This window comes from Pogoniulus pusillus, chromosome 9, assembly GCF_015220805.1.
Source record: "Pogoniulus pusillus isolate bPogPus1 chromosome 9, bPogPus1.pri, whole genome shotgun sequence".
NCBI lineage: Eukaryota > Metazoa > Chordata > Aves > Piciformes > Lybiidae > Pogoniulus > Pogoniulus pusillus.
Window position 1 is genome coordinate 8,229,054 of NC_087272.1, and position 12,059 is coordinate 8,241,112.

At 42.2% G+C, this 12,059-nt stretch overlaps 1 protein-coding gene across 2 annotated transcripts in view; it reads right to left on the bottom strand.

Moving 5' to 3' along the window:
- DKK2 (dickkopf WNT signaling pathway inhibitor 2) overlaps positions 1-12,059 on the bottom strand; it is a 123,194-nt gene that overhangs the window by 36,190 nt on the left and 74,945 nt on the right. Inside the window, exon 3 of one of the 2 annotated variants that reach the window (XM_064148454.1) lies at positions 5,710-5,918. In XM_064148454.1, coding sequence (XP_064004524.1) covers positions 5,710-5,844 — 135 coding nt within the window. In that variant the 5' untranslated portion in view covers positions 5,845-5,918. Of the gene's footprint in view, positions 1-5,709; positions 5,968-12,059 lie in introns of those variants that run through there. The other variant, XM_064148453.1, reaches the window with a different exon arrangement.

Here is a 12,059-nt window from a genome sequence, read left to right on the forward strand (position 1 = left end):
CAGAAATACAGCCTAGAACACAGCACTGAAAGACAAGGATTTAAAAAAAAATTAGCTTCAGTTCTAAAAAACAAACCAACAAAAGAAAGCACACACAAAAACTAGACAAGATCACCACCACCAAAACCAAAAAACCCACAACAAAAAAAAACCCAACCAAACAAAACCACCCCATAAACAACAACAACAAAATCTTTAAATAAACTCAGGGCTTTACAAATGCATGAAAAGCAGATAAGTGCCTCAGGTTTTCTTCCCCATTTCTGTAGACTCATAGAAACTTCAGCTCCTCAAATTAGCTGTGTCTAATGACCGCAATGCTGACCTGGATACAAAGCTCCCCAGTACCCTGATGGGACATGATTGCAAGCCACAAGCCAGGCTTGGATCACGTGGGGGCTGCTGGCTCCATTGCACCCTGACCCTTGATGGCCACAACCAGCGTATGCATGTGGGGACTCCATGAGCTTGGCAGGGACTTTGACAAGACCAATCAGGTCTCTGCTTTGAAGGTGTTCTCCAAATTAATACTTTTATATATATATACATAAAAAACTCAGTTGAACCTCAAAAAATAAATTTCAGACACACAAAATCCAGAGGAAAGTAATGCTTGAGAAAAAAAAACAAAAGCAGCAGCTTCATGGGACTCTTCCTTTGCAGAGTTAAATTCCTCCTAAATGACATTTTCAGGGTGAGGTACTCGTAAGTACAACTGTAAAAGCAGCAAAGGCTCAAGTGACAAACCGTGAGATATGAAGTGCTTGCAAGATACATCTGGTGTTGAGGTAATTAAAACAAAAATTAAACTTGTGCTATATTTGCATCTGCCAAGCATCACTTAATCAAACATAATGAGTTAATCAGACTCATTTCTCCGAGGGCAAAACAAGGGATTCCAAGGGACTCATGCTTCACTCTCTTTTGCATCATCCTTAGACTCTGACAGACTCTTCAGACAGAAACTAACTCTTCTTCAGTATATGCACCCTCAATAACACACCAGCACCCTTGGGAATAGTTGTAGTAAAGTCACTTTCTATGAGCTTTTGCTTTGTGTGATATTAAATTGAAGGGGACACCAAGCACGACCCAGGAAGGAGATAATGCTCTCCATCCTGTTTTGGCACTCAAGAGTCAGGCCACTTGGCTGTTTAGCAAGAGTGCTGCCAGTAAACCAGTATGTCTCCCAGATTCCTTGCAGCAAACAGCAAGAGCAAAGAATATGTTCTCTGGTGACCTCTGCAGATTTAGCAATTCTGAGATTTTTGGGTTTGGGTTTTTTTAAATACCTTTTTTTTTTTTTTAAATCAGCTATTGCTGGATATAATTTCTAGGTACTGTAATTAATTTATTTTAAATCCCATGCAGAAATAATTTATACTGTCTTGGTTGCTAACTATTCAAGATATTGTGGTTACATTTTTGGTGTTTTTGGTACATTTTACTGTAACATTCTCAGGATACTGCAGTCAATTACTACACCTCATTCTGTTTTACTTGCTACAAAGCATCATCCAAGCAGTTTCTAGCTAGTCCTTGTGGGCACTTACATCCTGTTCAAGAAACACATGGATGTCCATGCACTCACGAGATAAATGTCAACTTGGTCATTTGGATTAATGCCCTTTAGGTTTGGCTCCTGTGGTCTCAAACTTCTTTGCTTGAATTGTGATAGCTTAAATATAAATAAATACACAAAAATACTAAACTGAGTATATTGGAATAGAAAGGCTTATCTGATTTCTGTCAGTTGTGGCTCCAGCATTACCCAGCTTTTCACTCCTCTCTCCCTTTTCTAGATCTCACTATCTTTTATTCAGCCCCACAGCTCTTCCCATCATTGCTGCTGCTCCCTTCATGTGCATGGGGGAAGTGGGAGGGACAGTCCTAGTGTGAAGCACAAACCCAAGGAGCTGTGCAGCAGCAAAGACAGCGACAGGCACATCTTGCTGGGGAAAGAGCCAGAGCAATGGCTCGTGGCCAGGACTTGGGATGGGCAGAATTTAATACTGTCCATGGATTAAAGGACTAAACCATCTGAAAATGACATTTACTAGGTCTCAGCCTACCAGATCATTAGAGGCAGTTGAATGTGAAGGTGTGCAAACCCCAGCACTGACAGAGGGGACAAGCCTCAGGAGAAGAAAGACTCAGAGCCAAGGAGTCAAATAGATGATGAAGTAAATTCAAGAGGCTACAGAACCACCACCCCTAAACCTATGGTACGATTTTGCCTTTCAATTGTGGCTACGATATATGTTGGATTTTCCTTTTCAAGTTGCATCTCTGTAGCTGAGAGAAAGCACTGATACAGGAGAGCTTGCCCTAGCATAGTGGAAATTAATAGGTAATATGCAGAAAAGTTAATCCACTGTTGTTGCTAACCTGGCAATCTGGATATATCCAGAACAGTTTCCCAGAGAGGCTACAGTGCTGAGGTGACAGCTGTTCCTAGAAGACAGGTTCCTAAATCAGGTTTTGAAAGGAAATCGATGGCAGACAGCATATAGTGCTGAGCTCCCAAAAAGTAACCTAGTGTAATCTGCGCTGCAAAGTCTGTTGCTGAGCGAATTTTTCCCTTGTGCAAATGCTGTAGATACTTTTGGGTTCTCTGTGAAACTGGGAAAGCATTAACAGTTTGCAGAAAGAGGAAAACAGGAGTGACAGCGAAGAACAGCGAAGACAGCGAAATCTCACCGATTTAGCACATCAGTGCTTCTCATTCTCTGCTGATCCAAGGCAGTAAAGGGAATAAGAACAGAAAATAAATACTATTCCTCAGAAAGACATAAAACCGTAAGACTCACTGACATCCACGTTTGCTCCGCCAGTCCCTCCAGCAAGGCAGATCAGCTTGCTTTGCTCGTGTGAGTATTTTCATTAATTTGAGCTGGAACTTTGCCTGGCAAAGGAGCACTGGATCCTGCCTTTCTGGGCAGAAGCACTGCAACTACCAGCTGAAAAACGCCAGCACTCTAGATAAGCCGTGAACTATCGTATCCATTCATTTATTGCTGATTACAGACTTTCAGGCTGCTTCTAGTCCTGTTAATTAATATAAATGAAAATGTTATATTAGCATGTTAGAGAAACCTTCTGAAAGTGTATTATACTACCTGGCTAAGTCATTGAGTCACTGACTGATGAGCTTTTCATCAGTTTTGGTGAGAGCCCCATGATTTCCCTTACTTGTAGCTGCAGAGAGTTGATTGCACAGCTCAGAGCTGTCACAACAGCAAAATTCAAGCTGTATATCTTTAGTTCTTACTAGACATATTCCTTCACTGTAAAAGAGACAGCTTACCATTTGATGTTAGCAAGATACAAAAGATACCGCTACTTTTGACACGGTGTAAATTCCTCTAAAGAAAAGTACGGGCCTGCTCTTTTAGAAAATGTCATTCAAAATTTCAGCACAGAGTCCCCATAATGTCAAAAAAAAAAAAAAAATCAAGTACCAGCCTAACAGACACATCTGAAGTGTTTGAGATGTGTGTTGCCGCTGCTAGAAAACGTCACAACTTACCAATGCTGCAACTTGAACTATCACCAAAGATAAAGCACTATCACAAAAATTACTACTTTTCTTTTCTGTCAGTTCCATGCTGTGTTGCTTCAGGTTGGTGGCCAAATTATTGGTAGCAGCATCTACAATTATTGGTAGCAAATCTGAGCCTTTTACATGGATTACACTCTATGAGATAGCCCAAGAGCTGAGACGGAGTCCCAGGAAGAGAGAGACCGAAATCAACGCCAACAGCCCTTCACAGGAGATCAGGCTTTGCTCCCTGGGAGCCAAAGTCACTGATTCTCCAGTCTCTTTGCTTGTGCTACAGAGAGGACACCTGAACATGCTTGCCACCTTTTCTACCATTACAAATACTTGTAGTGTTATGTCTGACTCGAAATGTACTTTGGGAGTTCATGCCAGTAACAAGAAGTCCCCAGCAAACACTCCAGGTTGGCAAGCAAGGGACGTATCTTGCCAATGTAGCCAGAGATGGGCAGTGCAGCTTGTTTTCCAAGAGCTGGGTGAACTGTAATCAATCATTCCCAACACTGCACCAAGCACACACTGAAGTGACAAGGATGCTGTGCACAGGGAAAGCTGACAAGACTTTCCCAAAAGGCCAAAATGTGTATCCTGTTTGGGGCTGTGCAGTGCAGCCCCATAAGAACTTACACTGAAATTCCTGAGCCTGAGATAACACTCAGTAGGAAAATAGATCCTATATACTGGCTTTTTGTGAAGACATGGGAAGTAAAACCCAGGGAGAACACATAAGGAAGCCCATCAGGCTCTAATATTTCCTCAAGGTGATTTAATATAGTAATTACTACAGGGTGCACTAGGAAAGACCACGGTACTTTAGTAACATGAAACTTCAGCACAGCATCTGTTACTAAACTTTGCTCAGAGTTAAGGAGAGGCAACCAGATTCTGGGTAAATTATAGAACAATTGAGTGGGTATGACGAGAAAGCTTGGAGGAGTTTAAAGACAAATTTCTCACTCGCAGAAGACAAAACCAGCACCACTGTTCTTACGCCTGCACACAATGCCAAAGGGCAACATCCAACTCTTAGGAAGCTGATGTGAAACAGTAACAAATTCACTGGGCTGCTTTAATTTGCAGCTTCTTTCTCTGATGCACTAAGGAAAATGCAGGCAAGATACAGACCCTTCAGGCACTGAGTACTTTGCCTTCTAGTGCTGAATGCTGGCAGCTCCCTTGATGCTGCACTGTTGCTTATGAAAAGCAGCTGTGTTTGGAGGGACTAATAATACCCGATAATGTAAAATCTATATCTTCTGAAGAGTTATACCTCTTTCAACACCACAACACACAACATACCAGCCAAGCTGAGGCTTCACAGGGAAGCAGAAGACTCATGGCTTAGAATGCTGCTTTATAGCTTACCACAAAGATACTTGAATGAAGATAATTTTCTATCAGACTGCCAAGATTCCAAGCAGGGTAGAGAGGAAAGAAACTGCAAGAGTAAGACAGGGTCTTGTCTCTCTCTCTCTCTCTCTCTTGTTCTTTCTTTCTTTCTTTCATAAGTTCCTATAACTTTTTCTTTTCATTTTTTTAATCCCTTATACTCAAACTTCATACTCAGGGCTCTTACTCTCTGCTTATTTCAGCTGGACATAAGCAAACAAAACTTTCACAACCAGTGGAAGATATTCTGCACAATAAACCTAGAATTGATTTTCTGTCATGTTAAACAAATGAATATGACTTAGACACTGGGACAGGATGCTTTTCTACTCTCACATGAAGAAACAACATCAGTGATCGACTGGCTAGGTGTGATTTTAAACCCAAGATTATTTCGCCGCAGTAAGCACAGTTTTCACTTTGCACTCAATTTTTCCTCACCCATCAAATTCCATTCAGAGTGTCTGAGAGTTAACACAAGATTTCTTCATTAACTTCTATGAGCCCTTTGAATAATTTAAAGAAATGCTGATTTCTAGATTACTCTTTCCCATTTGCTGTTAGTCCTAGATTTGAAACCTTCCAGTTAAGAACTTGCACAGTTCTTAACACCAATTATGAAGTGACACTAACCCAGACAATCTTACTGAAGTAAATTAATGTAACACAGTAAAGCTTTGACAACGATCTCAGAGGAAGACAAGCAGTTCTTTTCACACAGCATGCAGTTCAAGACATTTGAGCAATGAATGATGTCCTACCTCTCCTTGCCGGTGATAGTGCTTGGGAGGTTTTCCCATCTGCTCTAGCATTTTGCCTTTCTTACTGCTAGCAAGCATCAGTCCCTGGTGGATCCCTGCAGATCTGTTGGTTGCCCGAGTTGGAGCCTCCCCCATCAGGGTGGACTTGATGGAGTTCACCTTGGAGCTGGAGCTGTCTAGCTGGGAGCTCTCCACGATCAGGACCGCGGCTAGTAAGAGGAGACAGCAGGAGCACTTATTCCACATCAGCACGATCATCTCCCCTTCCCTCAAAAGGATTTTTTTCTTTTTTAAGGTAAAGAGTTTTTTAAAGTTTTTAAAAGTATCTCCCAAAGTTGTTAAAGCAACGGATTTCAATGGCACACACTCAACCAACTGCTGTTGAGACACGGGAGGAAAAGAAGCAGAAAAAAGAACCCCCTAGGAAAAAAAACGCATCAAGTCTATAGGCACTGAGCAGCTATCGGATCTGTGAAGTGATGGCTTTTTCCTCCAGGTTCTCGAGAAGTCCAGGCAATTCTTTAGTAACTGAAAGCAATAAGCCAGGAGGCAACTGCAGCCAGGGCAGCTCCCCACCAGTGAAGGCAGCAGCACGTTTGCTTGAGCTTCAGAGGAAGAGTGAGTGAGTTGCGTCCCTCCACTCCTCCTCTCTTGCTGCATAAGCCAGCAGAGAGGAAACTCAAACCAGATTCAATCCAAGCAGCATCGGCAAAAGCTGGGCTTAGTTTTGTTTCACTCTCTCCCTCCTCTTTACTTTTTATTCCCCTCCTCCTTTTTCTGTCTTTCGCCTCAGCCTCTGCAACCAGCAGGAGTGGAAGCTGCCGGTCTCCTCCTCCTCCTCCTCACCCTCCTCCTGCACCCTAGGCAGTGTGGAACAAGGGGCTCTGAGCATTCAGCAGCAAAGTGGGGTGAGGGGCTCTGGGGCAGGCCATGACCCGTGGTGGAAGTGCCAGGACACAGTCAGAAGTGCTGACTTCATGGGGGGGCTTCATGGGCTGCTGCCCCTCCCACTCGGATCTCTGGCAGCCTCTCACTGCCTCGCTTATTATTAAAGCTGTCAGCAGTGAGTGTTTCTTCCCCTCACTCCCAAACACAGAAGGGACATGCTGGGCAGAGACTCTCATCCCCTTTCCACCCCCAAACTTCCCCAGCTCCCACCTTTCTAGAGGCAACTCCTACTCCAGGAACCATGAAAGGTTCTTCCTCTTTCCAGACAGGGTCTGCCTGGGGTCCCCACATGACCACACGCAGACTTAGACACTTGTGCCATGCTCTTGGCTACCCCTCAATGTCACCCCAGGATCCTGTCCTACAGAGGACAGACACCAGCACTTGCTCCACAAACTGCACTGCCAAACTCAAGCCTGTGTTGAGCCTCAAAAGGCTCAGAAGTGGAAACCACATCAGTTTTGCAGTGCAGCAAAAGAGCAAGGCTGGCATGCAAATCCTGCCTGAGCCTGCAGTCTGCTGCTGCCCAAGTAAGGAGCAAGTCCTGCTACCAGTGCTGCACTGCTCCTAAACATAACACTTGTCAGTGCCGCAGCACCACTGGCTACCCGAGAAACTTGCATCGTATTCATCTCAATTTCCTTGGCATGAGCGCACATCTGATTGCTGTGAAACATGCAGGTGCTAACAACACCTATCTGCCCCAGTGCCCTTGCACCTCCCTATCCCAGCACCAAACCACTGCATTTCAGGGAAAAAAAATAAGATAAAGAAGGACACAGGGCATAAAATTAGAATAACTAAGTCTTGCTCTTCGTTTTCCCTTGTTACCTACAAAAGATTTAGTGCAGAGAACATCGCCATGGAGCATTGCGTAGTGCAGTGGAGCAGCTACAAGCCTCCTCCAAAAGCAGGGTGGAGGAAAAAGATGGTGAGAGGAGCAACCCTCTTGCTGTCCTACATGCTGATGTACAAACACTGCCTTGTCTGGGAACAATATAGAGAATTTTCATGTTTCCCCCCTTCCTGAGGGTTCCCTCCTCTAAGCTATCAATCCTTGCCAGTGAAAAATAAAGGCATACCTGAAATGTCATTTCCTCTAAATTAACAGCTGTGTAGAAGGAAGCTGCTAAGGCAAGAAATGAACTGAAGAGGAGTTCATCACTGTTTTGTCCCCCAGTACTTCTGTTCTCTTCGCAGAGAGGGGGAAGCCCTCCTGGGAGCTTAGGTTCTTTCTGCAGGGGGTAAATACTCCATGAGACTCCCCACCTTGGGTAAGAATTTTACTATGCTGTGTGTCTATCAACATGTAATTGCTGGCATTGTGTCCTGTTAGGGATTGTACTATATTAAACGGAGTACCTGAGAAGTAGATTCATTTGCATCTTTTTCCACAGCTCAGACCTTAGTTTTGTTTGAGAGGATTTAATCATCTCAAAGGACAATTAGAAAAAATAAATTTCTTACCTAATGATCTCTTTCATTAAGGAAATGCTACTGACTTTTTTTTTTTAACCTTTTTAAGTGACAGCTGAAATGACACAAGCCCCCATACTGGATTTTAAACCACTCTACAGAACACGGCGTTTACTCTGACTTGAGCTTCGGATGAGCTCGTGTGTTTACTGGATTTGAAGCTAGAAGCAACTTGCTCAGTATTTGATTTCAGAAAAGTAGGTTCAGAATTAGAACATCACTTTTTTTTTCTGTATTGGGCTTTGCAAGAGTAAGAAATTGAATAAAAAAACCCAAACCACAAGTTTGCCTTCTTTATAACATCTTTTTTTCCATCTTTGTACAGCCTTAAGTAAATTTAAACTAAAATCATGTTTCTGTTTTCATCCCTAATTATTTGTCAGTAAATGTCTCTTTACAAAATCAGAAAATCATTTTAAGTTTTACAAGGAAGTGATAGAAGTCAGTCTTTTTTTTTTTTTGGGTTGTTTTTTTTACTTGTCTTTCCACACACAGCCATCCTGGTGTTTCAGCCCTCTCAAACCCGAAGTGAACAGCTACCAGTGCCACAGGAACATTTCAAAGAGGTTGGATGAGGGCCATGTAAACACCATACAGACACAAAAGGGGTAAAATCACAGCCATGGAGCTGTGACACAGCTGCCCACTCAGACGTGCACACCCGGTTCATACACGCAGGCATAGGCAGTCACACATGCAGACACAGGAAGGCTGATGTCTACCCACCCATTCACATAGGATTGAACTGAGGTGGAGAAACACAAACTGGAAGTGGTTCCCTGATTTCTGGTAACTAGCCAGTCCTGCACTTTCTCTTTCGTGTTACCACAGACTGTTCATGGTTTCTAGCTGGGGAAAGCATCTAAGTTGCAGTTCACATTTCTCTTCCTGGTATTCTCCAGATATGTCACCAGAGTCTTCACCCTGATCTGCCCTACTTCACAGAGGGTACCAAAGTGGTAAAAATACCAAGCCTGCAGGTTTTATGAGATTACCACAAAAACTGGACCAGCAAAATGTTATTTTCTCACCCCTAAAACAGTTGATAATATTAGAGGTGGGTCTAGATTACTGATCAAAGTATATGGAGGCTATATTAGTTCACACTTCAAACAGCCTCCTTCTCCAAGATGCTGTGACACAACTCCAAATTCATGGTATATTTATCTGGGCTCGGAATCTATTCACTGATCTGTTTGCTAACTTCTGTGATAACAATAGCAATTCCCTCAAATCGTTACCTTTCTGCATGCTATCTCACTTGCATTGTCCTTACCCAGGGAGGAACAGATATGCATGTCAGCCATGGGTGGTGTATTCTCCACCAGAGTTGCTTTGACCATGGGAAGAATCACTGAAACATTCAGGTTGGAAAAGACCCTCAGGATCACCAAGTCCAACAGATATCCCTAATCTATAAGCTTCACTAAACCATATCCCTACGCACCACATTCAACACATTCAGAGTTGTTGATTCCACCACCTCCCTGGGCAGCTCATTCCAATGCGTGACCACTCTTGCTGGGGAAAAAAAAAAACTAATGTCCAGTCTAAACCTACCCAGATGCATCTTGAAGCCATTCCCTCTTGTAATATCACTATTTACCTGTGAGACCAGCACCAACCTCTCCACAACATCCTTTCAGGTTGTTGTAGATAGCAACGAGGTCTCCCCTCAGCCTCTTCATCCTCAAACTAAACAGCCCCAGCTCCTTCAGTTGCTCCTCATAAGATTTATTCTCCAAGAATAAGATTACAAAGAGAATAAAATAAACTGATGAGACACACACAGAGAATCCACCGCAATAAAAAACACAATATGATGATCTCATGCAAGTATCATTTAGGTCTTCTGGAAATAAATGCACATGTGCAGTAATAAAGAGAGACACACGGCACCTAAAAGAGCAGATTGGAAGCAGACTGTCTAAATTAAATATATAGCTATTAATATCCTATTAGAATTATTACCTAATAAATGTAAACAGCAAAACACATTTCAAGTCCTTAGATGCAAATAACAAAGTCCCCATCTATTTGTAACCTCTAGAAATTTGAAGAAAACTAGGGAGAAATGCCTAAAGCTTTTCAGATGTTTAAGAACAGGCACCCAAACTCACTTTTCCAAATCATTCCAGATTTCACTAAGTATGAAGTTCATCACTCAACTGGATTCAGCTAAGTTTCCAAACATTAATGTAAATTTAGTGGGAATGGGAATGGAAATATCTTCCCAACAAGGTGAGATCTGTTTCGTAACTCACTGCTCTGAAGGGAAGATCGCTTGCAGCATCTCTGAGGAAATGGGTTTTGCTTTCCTACCCTGACAGTTCCCTCCAACTGCTGCCAGACCAAAGAAATCAGAGGCAGATGGACAGAACAGTAAACCTATGCTGGGAAGGAGGATTTTTTGGTTTTTAACAGAAGCACAACCTATAGATATATATGTAGAAAAATAAGTTATTTGGCATGTCGGGGTTTTTTTCACTTTTAACTGCCATTCAGCCCTATTCCTTGTGTCCTTAAAACTGGTCAAATAGAGACTTCCAAACCTAGGTGCACATTTCCTACATTCTTCATTGCAGAAACTCTTCTGTCCTTTGAAAACAGATTTACTTTGTGTTTATTCAAATAAGATAGTATGGAGGCAAAAACAGTAAGAAGCACCTCCTCTCTTCAGACTTATGATTCTGACACTACTACCTAGATAGTGAGAGACACCAAGACCTTCTAAAACAATTGTCATGGGGGACCTACCAGAGGAACTAGCTACAAAACACAGTGGTTAAGTGCATGAAGTGCACTAAGCAGAGGCTGTCATGTTACTGAAGATCAGGCAGAAAGTTTACCAATCATCTCATCAATAATTAAGGTGCTTTGTTTGGAGAAGCTAAGGCCCACACATGTGGTTAGTTAAACATTTCAGAGTAATCCAATCTTTTGCCCTAGACAACATTTCACAGCTAAGCATACAGAATAGCAGTAAAAGCATTACCCCAAAAACCACACTCATCAGCAGAAGCTTTGTAACACATGGGATGGTCACTATAATCTCTCACAGAGTGCTGCATTGCAGAGCCCAGGCCTGCTGCTGACAGTTGTGTCTGTAACCATGAATCTTTCTGGGATCTTCCAAAGATGGCAATTTTGCCCTAACTGGAAAGGCAGTTTGAAGGTCCCCATGCTCAGCTTTAACTGCTAATTCTCCCTGTAGATTTCCAGTAGGCAGAAGGAGAGATTATGACGATTACAACTCAGGCAAAGAAGCTCAACAGTCAAGAGGGCAAACGTTCGTTAGACATCGGTAAGCTCTCCAGCTGCAAACACTGGGAATTACATCGGCAAGTCACAAGTACTCAGTTCTCTTTTCATGTTAAATATAGAGATCCATTTCAACAGAGAACTAAGTATTTTTATCTCTTTTAGGATGAATCTCTTGCTTTTCCCCCCCTCCTTTTGTCACTGAAATGTTTTAAACAAGGAAATGTTTGGAAAATGCAGAGCCTAGCAGAATTTAAGGCAAAGACAAAACGTAAAGGAGCATAAAAAATTAGTACTTTTTTAAAGGATAGAATCAAAATACAATGAAAACAGGAAGACCCTCTACCTCAGCTCCTCCAAACGGCCAGATTACACACTGTAAATGCAAGATTTTATGGACCAGGTTATAATCCTGTGTGGTTTACAGCATCTCTGTTTAAGACACTTGACTTCATTTGAATGAGTTTTGATTCACACCAGCTTTAGTTCAATCTAACATCTCATGTTTTTCTAACCTTTAAATAAACAAAATTACCTTTCTTCAAGTTAAATCTGCTTTTAATTGTATGTAAAGGATTTTGGGATGCATGTTGTATGAAAGACATCCTCTAAAACAGAGATATTTTGGGGTTTGTTATAATTTTTTAGGTTCACCAGCTGCACTA